This window comes from Rhinoraja longicauda, chromosome 12 (genome assembly GCF_053455715.1).
Source record: "Rhinoraja longicauda isolate Sanriku21f chromosome 12, sRhiLon1.1, whole genome shotgun sequence".
Lineage (NCBI taxonomy): Eukaryota > Metazoa > Chordata > Chondrichthyes > Rajiformes > Arhynchobatidae > Rhinoraja > Rhinoraja longicauda.
This window is the reverse complement of record NC_135964.1, coordinates 13,713,791-13,741,073: the sequence shown is the minus strand read 5'-3', so window position 1 is coordinate 13,741,073 and position 27,283 is coordinate 13,713,791. Positions and strand designations below refer to the sequence as shown.

The 27,283-nt window shown below is 48.8% G+C and overlaps 2 protein-coding genes across 3 annotated transcripts; one reads left to right on the top strand and one right to left on the bottom strand.

The window, feature by feature from the left end:
• Positions 1–1,123: 1,123 nt before the first annotated feature.
• Positions 1,124–20,371, bottom strand: hsd3b1 (hydroxy-delta-5-steroid dehydrogenase, 3 beta- and steroid delta-isomerase 1). 2 transcript variants are annotated; one of them, XM_078409079.1, is made up of 5 exons: positions 19,744–20,371; positions 19,039–19,231; positions 14,380–14,960; positions 7,591–7,758; positions 1,124–4,625 (listed from the first exon to the last, which is right to left on the bottom strand). In XM_078409079.1, exons 3-5 carry the CDS (start codon positions 14,531–14,533, stop codon positions 3,817–3,819), a joined length of 1,131 nt encoding a protein of 376 aa, XP_078265205.1. In that variant the 5' UTR covers positions 14,534–14,960; positions 19,039–19,231; positions 19,744–20,371; the 3' UTR covers positions 1,124–3,816. The 2 variants fall into 2 exon arrangements, with proteins under 2 accessions (XP_078265205.1, XP_078265206.1); XM_078409080.1 differs by lacking the exons at positions 14,380–14,960; positions 19,039–19,231; positions 19,744–20,371 and adding an exon at positions 7,878–7,991.
• On the top strand, positions 19,054–24,040 carry LOC144598732 (uncharacterized). The gene is made up of 2 exons (XM_078409081.1): positions 19,054–19,248; positions 22,528–24,040. Exon 2 carries the CDS (start codon positions 22,868–22,870, stop codon positions 23,582–23,584), a length of 717 nt encoding a protein of 238 aa, XP_078265207.1. The 5' UTR covers positions 19,054–19,248; positions 22,528–22,867; the 3' UTR covers positions 23,585–24,040.
• The last annotated feature ends 3,243 nt before the right edge of the window (positions 24,041–27,283 follow it).

Sequence of the window (27,283 nt, the reverse complement as noted above, 5' to 3'; positions counted from 1 at the left end):
TTTTGACTGCAGCAAGGAGCCAGCGCTGCCGTCGCAGCTGCGGCTTGCCTGCAGTCCGTCTGTCTTTTGTTGTTTTTGTATGAATTGTAGTTTTAATATGGTGTAGTGTTTGTATGTTATGTGGGGAGGAGGGGGTGGGAGGGAACGGGAACTGTAAAAAATTCTCTCTCCTGAACGGAGACACGACCTTTGTTTCTGTGTCGTGTCTCCGTTCCCGTTGCGGCCTACCACCGGCCATGCACCTGGGACCACCTGGGGCTCTGGTTCGCAGAGCCCACGGCCCGGACTCACCACCTGCGGCGCTGGCTGCCTGCGGATGCTGCGGGAGCGGCTGCGACTCGTCTCCGGAGGCTCCGGCGCGGGCCGCGTGGACGTCGGAAGCCCACAGGCCCCTGGGTGGGGGCCGACATCGGGAGCTCCGGCAGCGGCAGAGGCAGCGTGTTCGCCTGCCTCGAATCGCGGGGCTTGGGTCGGCCCGCCGCGGACCTTTCACCGTCTGGCGCGGCCTGGAATAGGCCGTGGACCTTTCACCGTCCGGCGCGGCGCTCCAATGTCGGGAGCCCCGACGTGGCAAGTTCAACAGCCTGACCTCGGGAGAAGACGGCAGGGAAGAGAAAATACATTTTGGCCTTCCATCACAGCGAGAAGGGACTGGAGGAGACTCACTGTGATGGATGTTTCTTTTGTTTGGTGTTAGTGTATGATTGTATGTGTTATTGCATTTTTATTGATTATTCTTATTGGTCTTAGTGTTTCAACTGCGGGTAATGTTTCATTTCACTACACATTTATGTGTATGTGACAAATAAACGACTATTGATATTGATAAGTAATACTTGTACTGAACTGTATACAAAATGAATTTCACTGTAGGTGTGCAAATAAAGTGCCATACCAAGTTTGTTCCTTTCTCCACAAATGCTGTCTCACCTGCTGAATTTCCCAGCATTTTCTTTTTTTTTTGTTACTAATTTAGCCGTATATCTATTTGGAGCCCTGTTTAAACTTTATTCTTCTTGCATAAGTAAGGAAATGAACAGAATAAATAAGCTTGATTCCTTAAAATTGGCACTGTAAATTTGGATCTAAATATTTTAATTTCAAATGTAAATGTCACAATTGATGTTTTATATGTATTCAGTTTATTCATAATGATACGGTACATCAATGTGAATTGACAGTTACAGGGAAAAATACATTGTTTGCAAATCTCTATGATTGTAGGGGGGTGTTTTTTAAGTCTGCACAGAATGCAAGGTTTTTCCCTCGAGAGTTTCTCGTTCTCTCCTAATAGAGGCAGCTCCATTGCCTCTATTAATCCCACAACAAAATAGCTTGATTGATTTCAATCTTTGCAATTTATCCACAGTGAGAACATAAATTGATACACAAGGAGTGACATCCCCAACAAATCACTGTGACCAAGTCAGAGACACGTGGAACCGCAGATGCTACAATCTTGAGTACAAGGCAAAGTGCTGGAGTAACTCAGCGGGTCAGGCAGATTCTCTGGGGTACATGGATAGGTGAAGTTTCGAGTCGGTACCCTTCTTCAGATGGCAACCAAACTAGAAATATACAAGCCCAGCCAAACTACTGCGATAAAACAAAACTAATATTTTGATATAAGATAGCTGATTCTTAATATGTTACATTTGATATTTGTTGGAAGGCTTTGCTAATTAAATATTAACGTAAATGTTGCTTTCATTATAATGCAGTGGTGAGCTTATTATTGTAAAATCGTGTATTTTTAACCCTTATGTACGAGAATGTTGTCATTCCTACTCATTCCTGTGTTGTGGGCGTTGCTGGACGCGCAGCATTTAGTTTAGCGATACAGCGTGGAAACCGAGTGCATGCCAACCATTGATCACCTATTCACACTCGTTCTCCGTTATCGCATTTCCTCATCCACTGCCTCCACACTTCGGGCAATTTACTGAGATCGTTTAACCTACAAACCCGCACGGAGTTGGAGTGGAGGCAGACTAACGCAAGGGACTGATGTGCAATGTGTCAGGATCGAGGCATCAGTGCAGTAGGCCACGGAAGGCCCTGCAGCAGCCTGGGGCTTGATTAGATCAGGCGCGGCCTACCATGGCATGGAGCAGCGGTGGAGGACATGGACACATCGCCTGGCCAGGCTGACCCCTGCAACTCCAACCTAGTGCCATCACCAGGCAACGGGCATTTACGGCCAAGTTGAGGCTTGAACTTGAAGGTACAAAATGGCACTGGAAACATGGCGACTCTTGTGTACAGCCTGAGTGTAATCTACTGCCTTACACTCTTGTACGTACGTAAGTATGGTTGTGCTTATATATAGTAAGATTGTCTATGAACTGCATGCAAAAAAAATTATTCACTCTACTGAGATCCATGTGACAATAAAATAACATTGAAAATAAAATCCTCCTCTGGAACCAGCACGCAAAGATTCGTCACACTCCAGCACCATCAAGTATTTCACACAGAGAGTGCTGAATGCCTGGAAGACACTACCAGGGTGTTGGGGGAAGAGTTAAATCACAGACCGTGAGCGGTGATTCCTTGTTTTGCCATGACATGACTGATTTGTAATTTTAACTGGAGGATGCTGGTGTGAGAGGGTGGGGTGGCCGCGCATTAGTACAGGGGCAGCAGGTGTCCCAGGGCTGGGGGAGATTACATAAGGGGCATGCCATGTAGAAGCAGCCAGCCGGGGAGCACGCAGGCGAGGTTGATGAAAGAATGAGCTGTGCTGGTTTGCTCGTACATTTGCCTGGGGGACTCTCTGTCATTGGGACTTCACCCGCAGACTGGGTCACGACTGGTGCCAGGGTAAACTGCAGACCACACTGTTGACAAAACCTCCCGCTCTCACAGGGGGCCAGCAGGTGTTGAGAATAAATACTTCCACTGTCATAAACCTCGCACTGGTTGAGTGATCTGTCCGTGTGGTCTCTGCCTTCAAACCCAAATAGTCACGGTTAAAGGTTACTCACTGGTGCACTGTTACACAGGCCTGGTGGTGGAGGCAGATACCATAGTGGCCTTTCAAGAGGCTTTTAGACAGGCAGGTAAGGAATGGAGGGATATGGATCACGTACAGGCAGAGAATCGTTTACCTTGGCATTATGTTTGACACAGACATTCTGGGCTGAAGGGCCTGTTCCTGTGCTGTATAGTTCTATATAAACTCTCCTGGGATATGTACAAATGATTGGATAAACTGGCAAAGAATGTTTCCACGATTATTAGATCTGCAAGTGGTTCTGCGAAACAAAGGGTTTGGAGGGCTGTGGACCAAATGCAGGCAAACGGGACGAGCCCAGGATGCCAACTTGGTCAGCATGGACGTCTGGCCGAAGAGCTCGTTTCCATGTTGTACAGCTCTATGACTTTCTGACTATCTGAGTAGGATTAAATTGGATCAAATCATACTCAAAGTTTCAAATTCTACATCAATTGTCCACAAATTCAAACTAGGTTTAGGTTAGGTTAGGTTTATTATTGTCACCTGCAGATGTTATCCATAGAAATATCCCTATGTTTTCTGTGTTCTATGAATAGTCTCTCCCTGTCTGGATGACTATTCTAAAACACTGTGGACTTGTAACACAGCAGACTCGATGGGCCGAATGGCCTAATTCTCCTTTGTCTATGTCCGATGGTAACTGAATGGCAAGAGATGAGGGAGTACTCTGCCTTTAAATTCCAACCTCCAGACATTATACAAGTGACAAAAAATTGTTTATGAAGACTTTAGCCTGATAAACCACTCAGACTTCAAACTTCTACCCACTAACATTCAGGCTTCAGGCATGGTAGGGGTTACTTCCTATTTAAAAACTCTCTTCGCTCTTGTACCACGGAGGCCAACCACTCAGTGGTCTTTCCTTTTGCCACTTCCCAGCTATAGAGTGGGGCATAGACAAAATCATTCCGCCCTTTGTCGCTGGTAAAGGTGAACCTGGTGTTCAGCATTGTGATGAGGTGCGGGTTTATTTTGGGGACGTACTTGACAAAAGGCCTGAGCAGAAACTCCAGCATCTCCATTAAGTAGGCAACAAAGTAGATGAGCGGCAGAGGCATGGGGAGATGTGGTGGTAGCGAGAACCCCAGAGAGCTCATCAGCTCTTGGTTAAAATCTGAGTAGCTCATGTGTGGGGTGTCATCTGTAATGTAATAAAACTTCCCACCAACTATCTCCTTCTTGCCCTCTTCTTTCATAGCTCTGGCCAATATAATGTGGGCCCAAGCCGCGTTGCCTACATAGACCGGATTCACAAGAGCCTGCTTCTTGGATGTTCTCAGCAGGACGTTCCCATTGATGATTCCTTCGTCCAAATGTCCCAGGAGGAAGCGACTGTTCTCACCGTACATGTACATGGGCCGTAAGGCAGACGTCACCATCTGCTCACCATTAGGTAGGCTGGATCCATTCGCCCTTAGGATTAATTGCTCTGCCACGTATTTGGTTCTGCTGTACAGAAACTTCAGTTTGCTGGCGTACACCGTGTCTTCGTCCCCATTGCAGATGGGATCACCTCTTGTGTTGGGCCCCACCACCTCCACACTGCTGGTGTAGATGAAACGCTTCACGTTCTGCCGAATGCAGGTCTCCAGCAAGAGGTGACTTCCTTGCCAAAATAAATCAAACAACATCACTCAGAGCAGATTAGAAACACAAACGGCACGTAAACAATGGACAAGAAATAACCTCAACAAGTAAAGCAATTGTTAAGGGCGGCACGGTGGCGTAGCGGTAGAGCTACTGCCTTACAGCACCAGAGACCCGGGTTCAATTCTGACTACAGGTGCTTATCTGTACGGAGTTTGTACGTTCTCCCCATGAGAGTGTGGGATTTCTCCGAGATCTTCGGTTTCCTCCCACACTCCAAAGATGTGCAGGTTTGTAAGCTAATTAGCTTGGTATAAATGTAAAATTGTCCCAAGTGTGTATAGGATAGTGTCAATGTGCGGGGATCGCTGGTCGGGCGGACTTGATGGGCCAAAGGGGCTATTTCCATGCTGTATCTCGAAATAAAATACTTGTTAATAAATGTTGAGCGTTACACAGCACGAAAACAGCCCCTTCACCCCAACATGCCCATGCTGACCATACCCATCTCAGCTAGTACTATCTGCTTCCATTTAGCCCATATTCCTCCCAATCTTTCCTACCATGTAACTGTCCAAATGTCTTTTAAATGTTATTATATTATCTGTCTTAACTACCGTCTCTGGCAGCTCGTTCTATATATTCACCACCCTCTGTGTGAAGGAATGTGTAGGAAAAAAAGTCAGTCTGATGAAGGGTTTCGACCCGAAACGTCACCCATTCCTTCTCTCCCGAGATGCTGCCTGACCCGCTGAGTTACTCCAGCATTTTGTGTCTACCCTCTGTGTGTAAATGTTGCCCCTCAGGCTCCTATTAAATCTTCACCTCTCCCCCTGAACCTATGCTCTCTGGTTCTTGATTCCCCAACCCTGGGTAAAAGACTCTGTGCATTCACCCTATCTATTCCCCTCATGATCTTGTACACCTCTATAACATCACCCCTCAGCCTCCTGCACTCCAATGAACAAGGTCCTAGGTTGCCCAACATCTCCCTATTGCTCATGACCTCAAGTCCTGGCAACATCCTCATGAATCTTCTCTGAACTATTTCAGCTTAATAACATATTTCCAATAACAAGATGAACAAAATCGAACACAAAACTCCAAGTGCGGCCTCACCAATGTCTTGTTTGCTTATAACATAATATCCCAACTTCTAAACTCAATACCCTGACTCAATACCTTGACTAGGGCTTTGTAAAGCAGAGGGATCTAGGAGTGCAGGTACATAGTTCCTTGAAAGTGGCATCACAGGTAGCAGTGGTTAAAAGGCACAGTGGCCGTCATCAGTCTGAGTATTGAGTATTTTAGTTGGGAGATCATGTTACAGATGTACAAGACATTGGTGAGGTCACATTTTGGAACTGTCTGGTAAGAATGAGTGTACCATGCAATATGAGTTTTAAGCATTGTTGAACCAGAGGTTGTTATTGGATAGGTGATGTTTCCAGACTGAAAAAGGGTCCCAACCCACAATGGAATCTATCCATATTCTCCAGGGATGCTGCCTGACCCGCTGAGTTACTCCGGCACTTTGTGTCTTTCTTTGGTAAATCAGCATCTGTAGTTCCTTGTGTCCACGGATATTGCTATTAATTGAACACAAAAGGGAACTGCAGAGGCTGGAATCTGGAACACAAAAACTGAACACTGGGAGAACTCAGCAGGTTAAGTTGCATCCATGGAGGAGAAAGGTCCTTTGCCTAGGCAAACGTCCCAGTGGGGTGGTTAATAAAAAAGTCCATGCAACAAGGCATGTTAGGTCTGTGGGGAACCAAGTTCACAAGGCACACTCAGTTTCCAACCAGACATTCCTAACATGAGAGGCAACCATTCCAATGGATCTCAGAGCCAAACAGATATGACGTAGACCGTCAAGCTAGTTGAGCAGATGGTCTGTATTTTACCGTGGGAGTAAAAGCATTAGTGACCAAAACATGTGCAATATACCAGAATGCTGCCTGGATTCGGGGCATCAGCTGCAGGGAGAGGTTGGACAGACTTGGATTGCTTTCTCTAGAACGTTGGAGGTTGAGGGTTGAGGGGAGACCTGATAGAAGGAAATAAAATGAGGAGAGGCATAGATAGGATAGAGGGTCAGGACCTTCTTCCCAGGGTGGAAATGTCAAATACTAGAGGGCACAGCTTGAAGGTGAGAGGAACAAAGTTTAAAGGTGATGTACGGGGCAAGTTTGTTACTAGGGAGCATGGTGAGTGTCTAGAACGTGCCTCCAGGGTTGGTGGTTGAGGCAGATATGATATCCAATACCATAAAAGACTTTTGGATAGGCATTTTGATATGCAGTGAATGGGGGGGATATGGGTTATACACAGGTAGATAAAAGATGGTCTTGGCAGCATGTTTGGCACAGACATTGTGGGTTGAAGGGTCCGTTCTTGTGCTGTTGCACTCCATGTTCTATTAATAGGTGAAACCCTAAACACAACATTTTATACCTTGCAGTGAAACGGTGAGCTTGGACAGCTTTAAGAGTGTTTGCAATTACTTTGTTCTAGGGTTTGCAAGCACAGAATGCCGGGCACATACTAGTGTTGTAATCCATCCAAATTTGCAGAATAGGAAGCAAAAATGTGAATTGCAAATTTGTCAAATTGGTGTGGGCACAAAGAACTGCTGGTTTAAAAAAAAGACACAAAGTGCTGGATTAACTCAGCAGGTCAGGCAGCACCTCTGGAGAAAAGGAATAGGTGGCGTTTTGGGTCAAGACCCTTCTTCAGTCTGAGAGTCAGGGGAGGTGGAGCGGGAGACAGAACAAATGAATGAAAGATATGCAAAAAGACAGATCAAAGCCAACAACGATTATTACGGAAAGGTGGAGCCCACAATGGCCCATTGCTGGCTGTGGGGAAGGTGATAACGAGTAATACAAACAGTGAAACTCAGCAGGACGACAGTGAAACTAGAACGATGACCAGGGCGCAGGAGCCTCCCATGACTTGCGTTCCTTCGCTTCACGTTATACCTTCAACATTGACTGCTTCTATTTCTTCATTGCTGATGTTACCCCAGACATCAATCAAGGAAGCGGTGTGAATTACACAGCCAACTCCCTGGCAGGCTTTCTGCAGGATCTCTTGATTTCTCAGATCTCCTTGGATCACCTTCAGCTTAACTCTGCCTCCAACCAAAGCTGCAAAACAGACGTTATTAAGGAAACAAAATCATCAGATTTATTACATCCATTTTCACGCATGCACTTGAGAACTTGATCCATCTGATCTCGGTATATTTTGCTTTGTAGACACTTACAAATACTTTTGCAGGTCCTCGGTGGTGAACCTTTGCTTCTCATGCAACGCTCCACTTCATATGACAAAATGTTAGCTGTCGGTTCATTCAACAGGGGATGGTGTGTGGTGCTGGGCCAAAACGGGCAGAGAGAACTAATGTTTCATCTTAAAACACAATATATAACAGTATGAAGAAGGGGCCCGACTCAAAACATCATCTACCCATGTTCTCCAGAGATGCTGCCTGACCCGCTGAGTTACACAGTGGTACTTTATTGTCATCTGTCCCTAAGTACAGTGAAATTAATTCAGTGAAAATCTTACTAAACACAAACACTATAACTCCAGCACTTTGTGCCTTTTTTTGCAAACCAGCATCTGCAGTTGGTTGTGTCGTGAAGTCATACAGCACAGAATCATGGCCTTCAGCCTAACTTGCTCGTGCTGACCAAGACATCCTATCTACGTTAGTCCCACCTGCCCACGTTTGGCCCATATCTCTGTAAACCTTTCCTCTACATGCATCTGTCCAAATATCTTTGCGTCTACAATACCAATACTATCTCACAGCATGGCATCTCCACCTTAAACCCCTTCCTGACCAACAACCGGTTTGCCAGACCCCAGGCTGCCTCCAACTGATGGTCCCCATCCCCTTCATTTACCCATCCCCACCCAAAAGACAATTTAATTCAAAGAAAGACACAGAGTGCTGGAGTAACTCAGCGGATCAGGCAGCATCTCTGGGAAACATGAGCAGGTGATGTTTCAGATCAGGACACTTCTTCAGACTGGTTGTAGTAGAGGGAGTGGGGAAAAAAACTGGAAGTGAAGAAATAAATCTGAACAAATCGGGGCCGGCCACAGATGACCTCAGGCAAGGAGGTTCCCTGATAGGCCGATTGTTGGCCAGAGACACTGTTGGGAAATGTGGAAATGGTTTATGGACTTTTAGCGGAGAATTTCAATCCCCAGTCTTGCCCATCCCCACCCCCAGCTGTGGTCCACACTCACCATCCCCATCCCCAGCTGTGGTCCACACTCACTACCCCCAGCTGTGGTCCACACTCACCATCACCATCCCCAGTTGTGGTCCACACTCACCATCCCCAGCTGTGGTCCACACTCACCATCCCCAGCTGTGGTCCACACTCACCATCCCCAGCTGTGGTCCACACTCACCATCCCCAGTTGTGGTCCACACTCACTACCCCCAGCTGTGGTCCACACTCACTAGTCACCACTCCTATCAGGCAGGCAATAGCAGAACATTGTCCCAGCAGCCCTCCCTCCCTTGCAGTCCCCCAATGTTTGCACTCCCATTACACCATCAGACATAGTAGAATTATGCCATTTGGACCATCAAATCTGCTCCGCCATTCATTCATGGCTGATCTATTTTCTCTTTAAACCCCATTCTCCAGTCTTCTCCCTATAACCTTTGACACCCAAACTAATCAAGAACCTGTCAATCTCCGCTGTAAAAATACCCCGTGTCTTGGCCTCCACCACTGTTTGTGGCAACTAATTCCACAGATTCACCACCCTCTGGCTAAAGACATTCATGTCATAGGAACAGAAGTAGGCCAGTCAGCCTATCGAGTCTACTCCGCCATTCAGTCATGGCTGCTTTCCTTCTCAACTCCATCCTTCTCATCTCCATTCTAAAGGTAAGTCCTTTTATTCTGAGGCTGCGCCCCCTGGTCCTAGACTCCCCCACTAGTGGAAGCATCTTCTCCACATCCACTCTATCCAAGCCCTTCAATATCCAGCTCCCCAGTGGTGCCTTGTTCCATCTGTACTGATCGCAGGTCCAACCCACACCTGCCAGCCACATGTACACAGTTGATGGGTGATTTTCCACCGTCTTCCCTGCTGGTAACAACCTAAAGGCGAGGTTGGTAGTCGCTACAGCTGGCTGCATTTTAAGCAGGTCTCTTGTCAGGTTGCGAGTCCCTTTGGGTCCAGTCATGCAACAGAACGCTGATTGCCATTTCTGTCCAGAACTGTTTGAGGGACAAATCGCATATATTCCCTTCACGCACAATGCACTGGCAGAGCTTGCCAAAGGAAGTCTTTGCTCCTTGTGAGGTCTGTACCGTATCGTGCAAGGCCACTGCAAAGTTTGCAAGCTGGATAACATTCTCAGCACACATACCACACTAGGTTCAAGGACAACAATTAATAACTGAATACTCCAGTAAAATATCATTGGCTTTGCTTGGTCCACTGAAGGATAATCTGAACTATAGCAATTTAGTTTCTTTGGAGCAAAGTTTACCATCCAATGGAACAGACAGAATCTGTGGATGTGTGCCACAAACATTCAGCCAGTGCTGCGGGCAGGGAAGTCTCTTCTTACTTGCAAAGGCTGCTACAAATCCAGCACTGAACTCACAATAGATGGCGCTATTTAGAGTCATAGAGTGATACGGTGTGGGAACAGGCCCTTCGGCCCAACTTGCCCACACCAGCCAACATGTTCCAGCTGCCTGAGTTTGGTCCATATCCTTCCAACCCTGTCCTATCCCAGTACCTGTCTAACTGTTTCTTAAATGTTGGTATAGTCCCAGCCTCAACTACCTCCTCTGGCAGCTTGTTCCATACACCCACCACCCTTTGTGCGAAAAAGTTACCTCTCGGATTCCTATTAAATATTTTCCCCTTCACCTTAAATCTATGTCCTTCATTCACCTACTCTAGGCAAGAGACTCTGTGCATCTACCCGATCTATTCCTCTTATTTCAGAGCATTCCTTGAAATAATGTCAGATATTTGTTTGCTGCAAGAGTCCCATGCGTTTCTTCTTTCCCACTATGCAGTGCAGCAGGTAGTGCTGCTGCCTCACAGCACCAGAGACCCGGGTTTGATCCTGATCTCGGGTGCTGTCTGTGTGTGGAGTTTGCACGTTCTCCCTGTGACCGTGTGGGTTTCCTCCTCGTGCTCCAGTATCTTCCCACATCCCAAAGACGCGTGAGTTTGTGTGTTCATTGCCCTCAGTGGGTAGGGAGTGGATGAGAAAGTGGGATAACATGGAACTAGTGTGAATGGGTGATCAATGGTCAGCATGGACTCGGTGGGCTGAAGGGTGTTTCCATGCTGTATCTATCCATCAATCAATCAATATGTCAAACACAGACACAAAGTGCTGGAGTAACAGCGGGACAGGCAGCATCTCTGGAGAGAAGGAATGGGTGATGTTTCAGGTCGAGACCCTTCTTCAGATATGACAATGTGAAGTCATACTCCACCAGATTAGTAATAGGTGCATGAGCATTACTGCACATCGATCTTGGTGAGACCATTACATTGTTAGAGTGACAAACACCTTTTGGGGTGACAGTGAGTGAGACTGGACTGCCAGTGTAAACTTGCCACGGATTACCAGGGTAGATTGGATTCACCCCAAGTGCGTGAAGGAGAGATGTAGGAGGTCCTTCCTTCCCGCTGCTGTGAGACTGCACAACCAGCACTGCTCCCAGCAGACGACTCAACAGTAACAGTTAAGGAATACACAGTAAACTGATGACAATTTATCCTTGTCTTTACTGTTATTTATAACTAGACCAAGTGGACCCATTGGGCCCATTCCTCGTAGAGGGGAAACAGGGAAGGGGAGAGGGTGTCGTCACTGAATGAACCCTGGACTCAAAGCCTCTCCTGTATTGGTGTAGCACCCTCAACCCCCCCCCCCCCCTGCCACTCAATCCCCCTTATCCCCCCCTCCTCCCCCTACTGACCCACTCCATCCCCCCTACCCTACCCCCACTTGTCCCTTTCCTGCCCCACCCCCACTCCCCAGCCCTGCCTCCACCCCCATTCCCCCCTCCCCACCCCTATTCCCCCCTCCCCCTCTCCTGACCCCCACCTCCCTCCCGACCCCCAGCCTCCCTCCCAACACCCCCACTCTCCCCTCCTCCACATCCCCACTCTCTCCTGCCCCCCATTATCCCCCTACCCCCCCACCCCCACTGTTCCCCCCACCCCCACTGCCCCCTCCCCCCACCCCCTCCTCCCCATCCCCCCACCCTCACTCTCCCCCTCCTCCCCCCACCACCACTCTCCCCCTCCTTCCCCCACCCCCACTCTCCCCCTCCTCCCCCCTGAGATGCTGAGGAGTTTCAGGAAATGGGTTAGAAAGTGAATTTTGAAACTTTAAAATGTCTGTAGCTTTAAAAATGTAGCTTGAATGAGAGTTGTTACATAATATGCCCAGGATAATGGTGAGTAAGGTGGTGCAAAAATTGTGGCGCTACGAAGTACCGTTTTGGCTGTGCGAAGCAACAAAGTTATGGTGTGCACAAACACACATACACACGGACAGAGAGTTTTACAGACAGACAGACGGACAGACGGACGGACGGACGATCTCTTGCTATCCACTTTGCTGCTGTAACACTGTAAATTTCCCCGGTGTGGGACGAATAAAGGAATATATTATTGGGTAAGCCCAGAGCCCATCTGATTCTGCAGGTTCGCAGGCAGCTAGATGGAGGAGAGGAGGGAAAAATATACGACACAAAGTGCTGAAGTAGCTGGAGTGACTTACAGCATAATGATATGAACAATGAATTCTCTAATTTTAGGTAACTACATAACCCTCCTCTCTCCCTTCTCCCCCCATATACCCCCTTCTTATTTCCTCCCCCACCCCCCCGTCCTTTACCCCCCCAATGCCCCACCTGGACTTGGACCTATTTCTCCCCTCCCCTTCCCCTTCCACCTACATTCCTTCCTCTAACTGCACAATTCGCAACTCTTCAATCCTTATTTCACGCACCTTCTGTCTTTTCATCTTTGGCTTTAGTGCAGCCATCTCCCTATCAAACCAGCTCACCTGTATCAACCTCTTATCTGCCAGGCTTTGCCCTGCCCTCCTCTCTTACAGCCTTCTCCCCCCCACCCCACCCACCCACCACCCCCACCCCTCCACAGTCAGTCTGAAGAAGCATCCCGACCCAGAATATCACTTATCCATGTTTTCCAGAGATACAGCTTGACCCACTGAGTTACTACAGCAGTTTGTGTCTATTTTTTAACGAAATGTTACCGTTGCCGATCAGTATAAATCATTCAACTCTCAGTATCAAGACCAGGACTAAATAACCATTTAATGCTAAAAGGTTACGAGAGATACTTAAAACAATCCAAAACATTAGAACAATGGAATCTTTCTTACTGTAGTTGGCATATAAATATAATAACATTTAATAGAGGATAGTTTTCAAATATTCCATACTAGCCCTACAAAAATCCAGCTAGAGTAATATTGGAGATTCTAAATTCACAAATGTTGAACATTAAATTCTCCAATTTTAGGTAACCTCTAATGCCCCCCTCCCCCTCCCCCTCCCCTTTCTCCTCTGCACCCCTCTTCTTCCCCCTCCCCTCCCATCCCTATGCCCCATCTGGACGTGCCTTTATTTCTCCCCTTCCACCTACATTCCTCTCTCTGCTTTCACAATTCACAACTCTTCAATCCTTTTGTCACACATCTTCTGGTTTTGTTTCCATCTCTGGCCTTTGTCCAATCATCGGCCTATTAACCCTCCTCTCACCTATGTTCACCTATCACCTGCCACGCTTTATCCTGTCCCCCCTCTCTCCCAGTTTTTTTTCCGCTCTACTCCCACCAGTCTGAAGAAGGGCCCCAACCTGAAACGACACCTATCCATGTACTCCAGGGATGCTGCCTGACCTGCTGAGTTACTCCAGCCTTTGAGTCTTTCTTTGGTAAACCAGCATCTGCAGCTCCTTGTTTCTACTTCTTCATGAAGGTTCTTAATGTCTATAACGAATCATTATGGCCTGCATTAATTTCACTCAAGCCTTCAGATTTTTTTCACTGAATTACATGTTGATGCCTTTACATAATTTTCAAGAAGCAAATATTGTTAAAGAATCTACTGAAATAACTCTATTGGGGATAAGTGGACACAACAGCAGTCGCTGGTTTATATAAAAGACACAGTTCTGGAGTAACCCCGTGAGTCAGGCAGCCTCTCTGGAAAACATTAATAGGTGCTGTTTCAGATTGCGATCCTTCTGCAGACCGATTGTGGTGAGGTGGGAGAAAACTGGACGAGAGAGGCAGGACAAAGCCTGGCAAGTGACAGATGGATACCGGTGAGAAGGGTGTTTGATAGATAGATGGTTGGACAAAGGCTGAAGTGAAAAGACAAAAGGTGTGAGGCAAGTGACTGGTGGGAAGACACATGGGTGTGGTATTGAGTCTAGTCCAAAACATGGTTGAGCAACGGGAGAGCAGCAGGAACCAGAGAGGAGAGGCAGTGAGAGAGGCTCCAACAGTCTGAGGAAGGATCCCAACCTGAAACGCCACTAATCCATCTTCTCCAGAGATGCTGGCTGACCCGCTGAGTTAGTTCAATACTCTGTGTCCAACAGAATGACCGTCGCAGAGAGGAAAACAAAGTAGGCAAACCTTGGGTTTATGCAGCGGATTATGCAGTGGAGCAGTCACAATGTGGAAACAAGAAAACGCTCTGTAATGGGGTACATACCTTGTAAACTCTCCACGTGTTCTGCGTTTATCACTTTGTCGAACAATCTGACCTCAGAGGCATCGCAACCTTTCTCAATCAGAAATTCAATGATAACCTTTCCAAGAAATCCACTTCCTCCTGTCACAAGGTAGATGTCTCCAGAAACAGACATTGTATTGATTTAGTGTTGACAGTCAACGTTGTACACTAGCCGTTAGGCTCTGTAGCTTGGATACTGTTAATAACTGTTTATATACCAAAGTTAACCTCAAAGGACTCCTCCTCTATGCAAATAAATTATGGCAATGCTTCTAGTTACGGTTAACTGTTCAATGACTGCCACGTCCATGGCCCTGTCTATTCATCTGAAGGCTATCAGCAAGGACAAATGACATAATTCTTTCGATAAATATCCACTAAATTCATGGCCGCAGAAGATAGTGAATGAGCAGAGTGGAAATAAGTCATCCTTGATCTTTGAAGACTGTCTCAGAAGAGATTTGTTTTGAAAAGACACAAAATGCTGGAATAACTCAGCGGGTCAGGCAGCTTCACTGGGGAATGGATAGGCGACTTTCAGGTCAGGTCCCTTCTTCAGACTGATTGTAGTAGTGGGGGGGGAAATATGAAAGAGAAGTGGGGGTGAGAACAAAAGCTGCAGGAACAACTCCTCATTTTCCACTTGGGTAGCATACAACCCAAAGGTATGAACACTGAATTCTCCAATTTTTGGGAAACAACACCCCCCTTTTCTTCTTCCCCCCTCTTTTTTTTCTCTTCTCTTCCCTGTGCCGCACCTGGTTGCGCACCCATCTTTCCTGTTCCCCTTCCACCTACATTCTTTCCTCTGGCTTCACATTTCACACATCTTCTATCATTATCTCACACTTGGTGTCTTTTCGTCTCTGGCCTTTGTCCACCCATCTGCCAATCCAAGCCCCCTCTCATCTGTACCCACCTATCACTTGCCAGGCTTTGTCCGGCCCTGTCTCCCTTCCGGCTTTCTCCCCCCACCCACCGTTCCATCCACCTGAAGAAGTGTCCCGACTTGAAACATCACCTGTCCATGTTCTCCAGAGATGCTGCCCGACCAGCTGAGTTATCCACCCCCTCGGCCCAGCTCGTCCATGGCGACCAAGATGCCCCATCTAAGATAGTCCCATTTGCCCGCGTGTGGCCCATTTCTCTCTCAACCTATCCTATCCATGTACCTGTCCAAATGTCTTTTAAATGCTATTATATTACCTGCCTCAACCACCTCCTCTGGCAATTCATTCCATATACCCACCACCCTCTGAGTTGCTCTTAAATCTTTCCCCTTTCACCTTAAACCTATGCCCTCTGGTTCTTGATTCCCCTACCCTGGGTAAAAGACTGTAAATTCACCCTACCTATAAGAATCATATAGTTGGGCTGGATGGCCTGTTTCCACGCCATGAAACATATCAACAGCAATCAATCTACATATAAACACATTTTTGATCATTTGCCCCATTTGCAAGCAATGCAGAAGTGAATTCTGGTAGAACAAACGCAGGATGGGAAAGGCATCAGCACTGGCTCCAAAGCTCTTCAAAAAGCTTTCCTTTTTGTGGCCACTTAGGAACCATCAGCTGCTGAATTATGAAACCAAAGTATTGTTAGGGCGGAGAGTCCCGACCCGAAAAATTACATATCCATGTTCTCCAGGGATGCTGCCTGACCCGCTGAATCACTCCAGCACTTTGTGTCCTTTGTGTCCAGCACTTGTGCAACCTCTGCCTCACAGTAACCCCAGGTTTGATCCTGACATTGCATGCAGTCTGTGCAGAATTAACACGTCTTCCCTGTGACCACTTGAGACTCTTCTTAAAGATGCAGTGCTTTTTGTTTTGTAAACAAAAAGAGGCGGGCAGCAACCATCGATAAATATACGCGACCATGGCCACAAAATAAAATAATGACATTTATCTTATTAGTGGTGTGCTGTCTTAGTGCATAATGCACAAAAAAGGCACTACAGATATAGTTTAGTTTAGAAGTAACAACGTGGAAATAGGCCCTTCGAACCACCGCGTCCGCGCTGACCATCCGATCAGCCGTTCACATCAGTTCTATTCTTCACTCTAGGGGAAATTTACAGAAGCCAATTATCCTACAAACCTGCTCGTCTTTGGAGTGTGGGAGGATACCAGAACAGCTGGAGGAAGCCCACATGGTCACAGGGAGAACCTACAAACTCCGTACAGACAGCACCCACAGTCAGGATCGAACCCAGGTCTTTGGCGCTTTGAGGTAGCAGCTCCACCAGCTGCTTCACTGTAACACAGGTTAATTGACCTCAATAAAAACTGTGCAGGGAGTGGATCTGAGTGAGACAACTTTAGAACTAGTGTGAACAGGTTGTCGATGGTTGGCATGGACTCAGTGGGTCGAAGGGCCTGTTTCCATGCTTTGTCTTTCGATCAATCAAAAACTATATTGAAAGTATGAGCCAGCACAGATTCAGTGAGTGAATATCCTTCCATGCCAGACTGATTTATAAAATAACATGGTTTATCTATGTTTTGTTATCATTAAAGGGCTGGTTTCAACAACTAGCCTGCTGGACCCACAAGAGCAATTAAACTGATAGCCAGGACCTTGACTGTTTCAAGGCTCTCTCCCTGCCCTTCCGCAGTCATGGCAAGCCTGCAGTAGTTTGAAAAAAGCAGGGCTGAGGAGAGCCCAGAAACACCACAGTAAACCCACAATCTTTAACTAAACATAGCACAAAAAGTAAGGAAATTTGTGTTTGGTAGATTATTTCTTTGTTGTAACAATGCTTCTTGGCAATAAATCTTATACCGTTGGAAAGCCTGTTTATTTCCCTTTTAAATGGTGCCACATTTATAAGGAACATGCATTTGTGGGATGAGCAGCAGAGCTGAGTATATGGGTTGCGCCCATGAAAAATTTGCCAAATCTTCTCTGCCAATGCCAAACAGCTTATTCTGCCATTGACTCTTGTTCGGTGTTGTTTGGTGGATTGGATGATTGAAGTCTGAAGAAACAAGACATATTGGCAATTTAACAATTTATTCATTTAATAAACAGGAGCCACAGTAGCGTGTGGAAGAACCATACACAGCCATAACAGCCTGGCACCTCCTACTCATGCTGGTCACCAGCCTGGTCACACACTGTTGTGGGATGGCATCCCATTCTTGTCAGCACCTGGGGGTACCAGAAGCTCAAAACAAGAGTCAATAACAACAGCAGAATAAGCTGTTTGGCATTGGCAGAGAAGATTTGGCAAATTTTTCATGGGCGCAACCCATATACTCAGCTCTGCTGCTCATCCCACAAATGCATGTTCCTTACAAATGTGGCACCATTTAAAAAGGAAATAAACAGGCTTTCCAACGGTATAAGATTTATTGCCAAGAAGCATTGTTACAACAAAGAAATAATCTACCAAACACAAATTTCCTTACTTTTTGTGCTATGTTTATGTTGCTGGGTCCAGGAAAGTGACCTTGAAAAATCCCAAAGTAACAGCCTCCCTTCCCCTTCCCCTTCCCCAGCCAATTTCCTTTGTGAACTCCCCCAAAAAAATCACAGTGCTGGACTAACAGCGGGTCAAGGCAACATCTCTGGAGAACATGGAAAGGTGACATTTCGGGTCAGGACCCTTCTTCAGATCCGCCAAGTTACTCCAGCACTTTGTATCCTTTTTGTAAAAAGGGTGTTGACCCAAACGTCACATACCCATGTTCTCCAAAGGTGCTGCCTGACCTGCTGAGTTACTCCTGCATTTAGTGTTAATTCACAAAATGCTGGAGTAACTCAGCAGGTCAGGCAGCATCTCAGGAGAGAAGGAATGGGTGACGTTTCGGGCCGGGACCCTTCTTCAGACTGATGTCAGGGGGGGCGGGACAAAGGAAGGATATAGGTAGAGACAGGTAGAGGGAGAACTGGGAAGGGGGAGGAGAAGAGAGGGACAGAGGAACTATCTAAAGTTGGAGAAGTCAATGTTCATACCACTGGGCTGCAAGCTGCCCAAACGAAATATGAGGTGCTGTTCCTCCAATTTCCGGTGGGCCTCACTATGGCACTGGAGGAGGCCCATGACAGAAAGGTCAGACTGGGAGTGGGAGGGGGAGTTGAAGTGATCAGCCACCGGGAGACCAGGTTGGTTAAGGCGGACTGAGCGAAGGTGTTGAGCGAAACGATTGCCGAGCCTGCATTTGGTTTCGCCGATGTAAAGAAGTTGACATCTAGAGCAGCGGATACAATAGATGAGGTTGGAGGAGGTGCAGGTGAACCTCTGTCTCACCTGGAAAGACTGTTTGGGTCCTTGGATGGAGTTGAGGGGGGAGGTAAAGGGACAGGTGTTGCATCTCCTTTCACAAAATGCTGGAGTAACTCAGCAGGTCAGGTTCACAAAATGCTTTGTTTTATGACCCAGTGTCTGCAGTTCTTTGTATCCGTGTACTTTGTACTTTCCATTTCTATAGGCACTCTCCCTCACACTTTCGGCCTTTTCTCAGCCTCTACCTCTCTCTCTCTCCCTCTCTCTCTCTCTCCCTCTCTCCCTCTCTCCCTCCCTCCCTCCCTCCCTCCCCCTCCTCCCCCTCTCTCTCTCTCTCTCTCTCTCTCTCTCTCTCTCTCTCTCTCTCTCTCTCCTCCCAAAATCCTCCAGCTTTTTATGTATACCTTAGACAATCTTGAAGCTAATTTATTTCAGTCCTGGTGACATTCTCCTCACTGCCTCTCCACAGATCTTCAGTGTGGTTAGCAGAACTCCACATGGTGATTGAACATGTCTTCCTAGCATTGCCTCCTTCCTGCAGAACCTCCCATCTCTTTTATCTTGCATCTCAGCTACAAGGCAAAGTATTCCGAATGCCTTTTTATCCAACAAAGGTGAGAGGGGAAAGAATTAATAGCAACATTTTCACTGAGTGTGGTGGGAAATAGAGTGAGTTGCCAGGGAGCGCATCTCCATTACGTTCTCCGCGTTTTCTCCTAACCTCTTTCCCCCACACCTCCCTCCATGCCCCCCCCCCCCCCTATTCCGGCCTTTACTTTCCATTTCTATAGGCACTCTCCCTCACACTTTCGGCCTTTTCTCAGCCCCTACCCATCCGTACCTCTCTCTCTCTCTCTCTACTCTTCTGGCCCATACTCCCAAAAGCCTGCGACTCCCTCTCACCCATCCCAAAAGCTCGGGCCCTCTTTCTCACCAATCCCCCGGCCTTCTCTCCTCACTTTCCAGGCCCTGTCTCCTCCTCCACTCTTCTACCACCTCCTCTACCCACACTTTTCTCAGCATCCACTGCTCCAGCACTCCCTACCCCTACTCTGTCCCTCTCAGCCCTATACCTCCAGTCCCGCCTCTATTCACTCCTCCGGCCCTACCTTTTCCACATTCCTCCGGCCCTTCCTGTCTCCACTTCTCTGGCACCCTCGCCTCCCACTCCTCCGGCCCTCTTCTTGCAATCCTCTGTCATTCTCCCCACGGTGGCGCAGAGGTAGAGTTGCTACCTTACAGCGCACGCAGCACCAGAGTCCCGGCTTCCATCCCAACCACGGGTGCTGTCTGTACAGAGTTTGTATGTTCTCCCTGTGACCGCTTGGGTTTTCTCCGAGATCTTCGATTTCCTCCCACACTCCAAAGACATCCAGTACAGTTTGTAAGTTAATTGGCTTGGTGTATGTGTAAAATTGTCCCTAGTGTGTGCAGGGATCGCTGGTCAATACGGATGGTGGGCTGAAGGGCCTGTTTTCGCGCTGTATTTCTAACAAAACCCTTCCATCAAACTCCCCATACTCTCTGAGACTCCAGTATTAGGCCCGTGGGCCGCTGTAGGCCTTGACATTGCAGTCCCGGACAGTGTAGGCTAACGGAACTCATTAACGTTAACGGAGTTCGGGGAGCAGGGCCGAGTGGGTTCGGGGAGCGGGGCAAAGTGTGTTCGGGGAGTGGGGCTAAGTGTGTTCGGGGAGCGTGAACGAGTGTGTTCAGGGAGCGGAGCCGAATGTGTTCGCCGAACAGAGGTTGCAACCCGCCTCCCGGCCCGGGCGGCCATCATTGGTGGAGCGGGAGCACATGGCGACTGGCTGGGTGAGGTCACGTGGGGTGTGGGCAGTGACATCACTTTATCCCGTATTTAAGGACCCTTTATAACATATGCTACGGGCCCTGCACTAGCATAATCCGGCCCTGCATTGAAGAGTTGTAAATTGTGAAGCTAGAGAAAGGAATGCAGGTGGAAGGGATGGGGAGAGGTCGGTGTGAGTACAGGTGGAGCACAGGGGAGGGATGTCAACTTAATGACATCCTTCTAGTAGCTGGGTGACCAGAACTGCACACTCGTGATAGTAAGGCAGAAGCATCTTTGACGTTAAATGCATTCACTTCGCATATGTTGCATATGTTGCTTTTCTAATTTAGACTTGCTGAAAGACAGGTTCTTAAAGAGTTGCCTTTTCAATATAAATGCCTAACAATTCCTTTCTTCTATTGTTTCAACTTTGTATCTCCTTCAGCATTGTTAGTTGATGTTAAGAATAATCGCTGGTTTGTCCGTGACAGAAACACATGGGAATAAGCAAGAGCAGTGGGTGAAACAAATGTTTCAAAGAATATTGGATTCCTACGTCAAACGGCCGAGAGATTCTCGGGTGAGATTGGTCCCATTCCCACATGCAAATTTAATTTTCAAGGTCTAAAATTTATTCAGCATTATGCTTGGTGTCCTTGTGAATGTGTACTTATCCATTGGTGGACCGGGGGGAAAGGGGACAGTGACTCTGAAAGCACATGGCATCTTTGGAACCACAGGGAGAGGTTGGGTCGGCAAGGACTTTATTTCTTGGAGTGCAGCAGGTTTAGGGGTGATCGTATAGAGATGTACAAAATCATGAGTGAGAATAGACAGGGTGAATGTGCGGAGTCTTTTACCCAAATTAGGGGAATCAAGAACAAGAGGTCAAAGTTTAAGATGAGGGGGGAAAAGATTTAATAGGAACCTGATGGGCAATTTTTTCACATAGGAGTTGGTGGGTAGAGAGGAATGTTGCATGGAAATAGACCCATCGACCCAACTTGTCCATGCCGACCAACTTGCCCCATCAACACTAGTCCCACCTGCCTACATTTGGCCCATATACCAGTAAACCTATCCTATCCATGTATATGGAACGAATTACTAGAGGAGGTGGTTGAGGCAGGTATTATACCAACATCTGAAAGACATTTGGACAGGTCCTTGGATAGGAAAGGTTCAGAGGGATATGGGCCAAATGCGGGTAGGTGGGACTAGTGTAGATGAGGCATCTTGGTTGGCATGGATAAGTTGGGCCAAAGGGCCTCTTTCTGTGCTGTATGACTCTAGGACTGATTCTAACATAAAAAACACGGACAACCCTCAGTAATCTCTAACTCATTCCAAGTTTATGTTTTTCATCTCGATACCACAGCTAAACGATGACATCAATGAGTGTCGTCTCACTTGTGCTGTCCTTTCCTTTCAACCTCTCCTTCGTTATTGACCACAAATTTTCAATTGGATTCAGGCCTGATGAGACCCGGCCAGTCCAAGACTCGTGTCTCCTTCCGCTGGAAAAGTCGGGTCACCATCTTTGATGTGTGGCACGATGTAGTCTTGCTGGAATATCCCAGATCCACCAGGAAATGTCTTTGCCACCTCTGGCACCACTGTTCTCTGTACTACATTAATATATTCGATCTCATCTTTCCGTCAGGTGGGTGCAGCACATCAACAGCACAGAGTAGCTGAAACAAGCCCAGAACATCTGCCGTTCAGTATGCTTGTCAAACTGGTCCATGTGGCATTTTCCCACTGGCTCTCCGACTGATCTCCAAATATATTGGCCCTGAACCATGGCTTTCGTCACTGAAACACACCTTTCTCCAGTCCTCACATATCCAATCTTTATATTTTAAGTGGGACGGTGGCACAGCGGTAGAGTTGCTGGCTTACAGCGTTTGCAGCGCCGGAGACCCTGTTTCGATCCCCACTACCGGTACCGGAGTTTGTACGTTCTCCCCGTGCCCGCGTGGGTTTTCTCTGAGACCTTCGGTTTCCTCCCACACTCCAAAGATGAATAGGTATGTAGGTTAATTGCCTTGGTGTATGTGTAAAATTGTCCCTCATGTGTGTATTGTTGATGTTGTAGCGACCATAGAGAATGGTCCAGGTCGTCAAACCCTCGGATTGGCCAGCGAGGTCACGTGTGAACGCGACCATGGGGATTGGTCCAGGGAGCGACATCGCTGATTGGCCAGCGATGTCATGTGCGCGTTTGGCGCCCGAAATAGCCAGTTCGGCGAAGTCTTCGAAGAAGACAGTAAGTTTTTGATGGTTGTCCTTTACCTTGTTGTTTAACTCTGTATTCGAATATTGCGGCTGCAATAAACTTCCTTTACAACCAACAAGTTTTCGGACTCGCCATATTGGTGACCCCGACGTGATCTGGACGATCACCGACTAAGCAGGAACCCGACGCCTCGTTGACGATGACCGCGCCGGGCACACCAGAGTTAAGCGCGGAAAGCGTTCACCTTCCGTTGTTTTGGACGCACGCACCGCAAGCTTGGTTTATCCACACCGAAGCTCAATTTCACATAAAGAAGATATCGGACGAATCAACGATGTACTACTACCTCGTCAGCGCTCTATCGCCGGACACAACCAAGCGCGTGATGCGGTTCATCGTGAATCCACCTGCGGAAAGCAAGTACGAGGCCATGAAGAAAGTATTACTGCGAATCTTCGGGTTTAATAAGCATGGTGGTGCGGCAAGACTTCTGCACCTACCGGATCTTGGAGACCAACTGCCTTCCGTCCTCATGTCCGAAATGATGATGCCAGCCGGTGAGCATACGGATTGCCCTATGTTCGAACAGGCATTCCGCGAGAGACTTCCTGAGGATGTCCGACTGCTGCTCACGGATTGTTCTTTTAAGGACCCCGAAGCATATGCAGCGAGAGCGGACGCGCTCATAGCGGCAAAAAACAAGGCAAGCGGTTCGATCAACAAGGTCTCGACATCAGTGACCACGCCACAGCGACGGCAAGATGGCGCCACGTCTCCCGCCAATTCTCCGAAAGCCCGCCAAAAAGATCCGCACAAGCGCGGCTGGTGCTATTATCACCTACGATGGGGTAGCGAATCCCGCAACTGCCGCTTGCCTTGTACCTTCGCGGGAAATGCCTCGGCCGATCGTACATAGGGGCAGTTACGATTGGCCAGAACCGGCGCCTCTATGTCCATGATCGATTCACGGACACAGCATTTTTGGTGGACACGGGAGCCATCGTCAGCATAGTGCCGCCGACCGACCTCGAAACCAGATCGGGTAAGACAGGTCCCACCCTCATCGCGGTTAATGGCAGCCCAATTCGCACTTTCGGTATACGGAAGATGTCCCTTGTGTTAGGCCTCCGCACGTACGAATGGCCATTCATCATAGCCGACGTCAAACAAGCGATCCTGGGCGCAGATTTTCTCTGGGCTTTTTCACTGGTTCCTGATGTCCGCGGTAACGACCTCCGACCCTCCGCCGAAGATGAGCACGTCGCTCCGACAATCGCCTCCTCGCCCAACCCTACTGTCCAGGCCGTCGTCGCGGCCCCCGACTCGTATGCTGAGATTCTGGCAGAGTTTCCAGAGCTGCTCATTCAACGTTTTGACACGCCTTCGGCCAAGCACGGCGTGGTCCATCACATCCGCACCGAAGGCCCTCCCATTTTCGCTCGGGCCAGGAGACTACCGCCAGACAAACTGGTGGTGGCACGGGTGGAGTTCAGGAAGATGGAGGAAATGGGAATTGTCCGTCAGTCTGACAGCCTGTGGGCCTCGCCGTTACATATGGTCTCCAAGGCATCTGGGGGGTGGAGACCATGTGGCGATTATCGGCGTCTCAATGCTGTCACCACGGCTGATCGCTACCCCATACCGCACCTACAGGACTTTTCATCTGGGCTGGAAGGAGCGGTGGTGTTTTCCAAAATCGATTTGGTGCGAGGATACCACCAGATCCCGGTGCGACCGGAGGACATACAGAAAACTGCAACGATTACTCCGTTCGGGTTGTTTGAATGGTTGTGTATGCCTTTCGGTTTAAAGAACGCGGCCCAGGCTTTCCAACGACTGATGGACTGCGTGGGCCAGGGTTTACCCTTTTTGTTTATTTATTTAGACGACATCCTGGTCGCCAGCCCCTCAGTGCAGGAACACCAGGCCCACTTTCGGACCGTGTTCCAGCGGCTCCAAGACCACGGGCTCATTATCCAACCCTCCAAATGTCAATTCGGCCTTCCTGCTCTTGATTTTCTAGGGCACAGAATTACCCCTGCAGGCGCCTCCCCTTTGCCCGAGAAGGTGAAGGCTATCCGGGCATTTCCCAGGCCCACCACAGTAAAAGGGCTACAGGAGTTCGTAGGCATGATCAATTTCTACCATAGGTTCGTTCCGGCAGCTGCGCGAGTCATGCGCCCGCTTTTTCAATGCCTGGCAGGGAATCCGGTAGAGTTGACCCCGACCGCAGAGGCAGCTTTTACAGCAGCTAAGGCAGCCTTGGCAGACGCCACCATGTTGGTCCATCCGAGCCCCTCCGCCCCCACGGCCCTGACGGTTGACGCCTCTGACGTGGCGGTGGGCGGGGTTCTGGAGCAGCAGGTCGGTGGCCGTTGGCAGCCTTTAGCGTTTTTCAGCCGGCAACTAAATTCGGCCGAGCTGAAGTATAGCGCATTTGACCGAGAGCTTCTGGCTCTCTATTTAGCTGTTCGTCATTTCAGGTACTTCCTCGAGGGCCGCACATTTGTGGCCTTTACGGACCACAAACCATTAACATTTGCTTTTTTGAAATTGTCTGACCCATGGTCGGCCCGCCAGCAGCGGCACCTGACTGCTATCTCCGAATTTACCACCGATGTCCGTCATGTCGCGGGTAAGCTTAATGCCGTTGCTGACGCCCTGTCTAGACCCGCTTTTCCCCCTATTTCGGCGGTGGACTGCGAAGTGGATCCCCAGGAGCTTGCGAAGGCACAGCTTCTAGCGGATACCGTTTCGGCATACCGGTCCACCACTTCGGGATTGAAGTTGGCCCAGGTAGCTTGTGGGTCGGAAGGCACAAAAGTCTGGTGCGATGTTTCTCTTCCCCGTCCCAGGCCGGTAGTACCGCCCTCCCTTCAGCGCCGGGTTTTCGATGCCATTCATGGGCTGGCGCACCCGTCCATCCGCTCCACCTCTGCCTTGGTAGCAGCTCGGTTTGTCTGGCATGGCCTACGGAAACAGGTAGCGGGTTGGGCACGTTCCTGCGTTCCCTGTCAGACCGCTAAAGTCCAGCGCCATGTCCAGCCCCCCGTACAGGATTTCGAGGTCCCGGCTGTTCGTTTTTTCCACATCCACGTGGATTTGGTCGGTCCTTTGCCTCCCTCCCGGGGCTACACCCACCTCCTCACGGTGGTGGATCGGTTCACCCGGTGGCCAGAGGCTTTCCCATTGTCTGATATTTCGTCAGCGTCTTGTGCTAGGACTTTGGCCCTTCATTGGGTAGCTCGTTTCGGGGTCCCGGCAGTTATTACCACTGACAGAGGCCCACAATTCACTTCGTCCCTCTGGGCCGCGCTCGCAGAACTGTACGGGTCCAAGTTACAACCCACTACTGCATATCACCCCCAGGCAAATGGACTCGTAGAAAGGTTCCACCGCCAACTTAAGGCGTCCCTCAGTGCAAGGCTTGAAGGCCCGGACTGGGTAGACCAGCTCCCTTGGGTTCTTTTGGGCATCCGGACTGCTCCTAAGCTAGATCTCGGTGCGTCGTCCGCAGAGCTAGTATATGGCTCGACACTTCGAGTACCCGGAGATCTGTTTCCGGACCCTTCAGACCAGCTGCCTACAGTCCCATCAGTGTTAGCATCTCTCCGGGAACGGGTGGGCTCCCTGGCTCCAGTTCCGACTTCACGTCATGGGTGTCCCATGGTACATGAACCGCCTTCCCTGAAGGACTGTGAGTTCGTTTTTCTGCGAAAAGATTCCCATCGCGCCCCGTTGCAGAGGGTCTATCAAGGGCCGTTCCGGGTTTTGCGTAAGGGAACAGCTACCTTCACCTTAGACATGTGCGGCAAGAGTGAGCTCGTCTCGGTGTCCCGGCTCAAACCTGCACATTTGGATCCGGATCAACCAGTCCTGGTCGGTCAAACCCCTAGGAGAGGCCGACCTCCGTTAGTTCCGCTCAGTCCAGGACCCCCCGTTCCGACAGTTCCTCCAGGACCCCCCGTTCCGGCAGTTCCTCCAGGACCCCCCGTTCCAGTAGTTCCTCCAGGACCTCCCGTTCCGGCTGTTCCGCCAAGTCCGGAACCCCCGGCTCCTGTGGTTCAGGCTGTCCCTCTCCGTACTCGTTATGGTCGCGAAATCCGGCTCCCTGCTAGGTTCCGCACCTCGGGTTCTGGGGGGGGTCATGTAGCGACCATAGAGAATGGTCCAGGTCGTCGAACCCTCGGATTGGCCAGCGAGGTCACGTGTGAACGCGACCATGGGGATTGGTCCAGGGAGCGACATCGCTGATTGGCCAGCGATGTCATGTGCGCGTTTGGCGCCCGAAATAGCCAGTTCGGCGAAGTCTTCGAAGAAGACAGTAAGTTTTTGATGGTTGTCCTTTACCTTGTTGTTTAACTCTGTATTCGAATATTGCGGCTGCAATAAACTTCCTTTACAACCAACAAGTTTTCGGACTCGCCATAATGTGCAGGGATCGCTGGTCGGCACGGACTCAGGGGGCCGAAGGGCCTGTTTCCGTGCTATATCTCTAAAACTAAAACTAAACTAAAAAAAGTCCCATTGGTATAATTCCCTCTTCATCGCAGCAATTGGCAGTTGTTTTTATCACCGGTCTTCTGGCTATACGACCAACTTCAGTGATGCATTT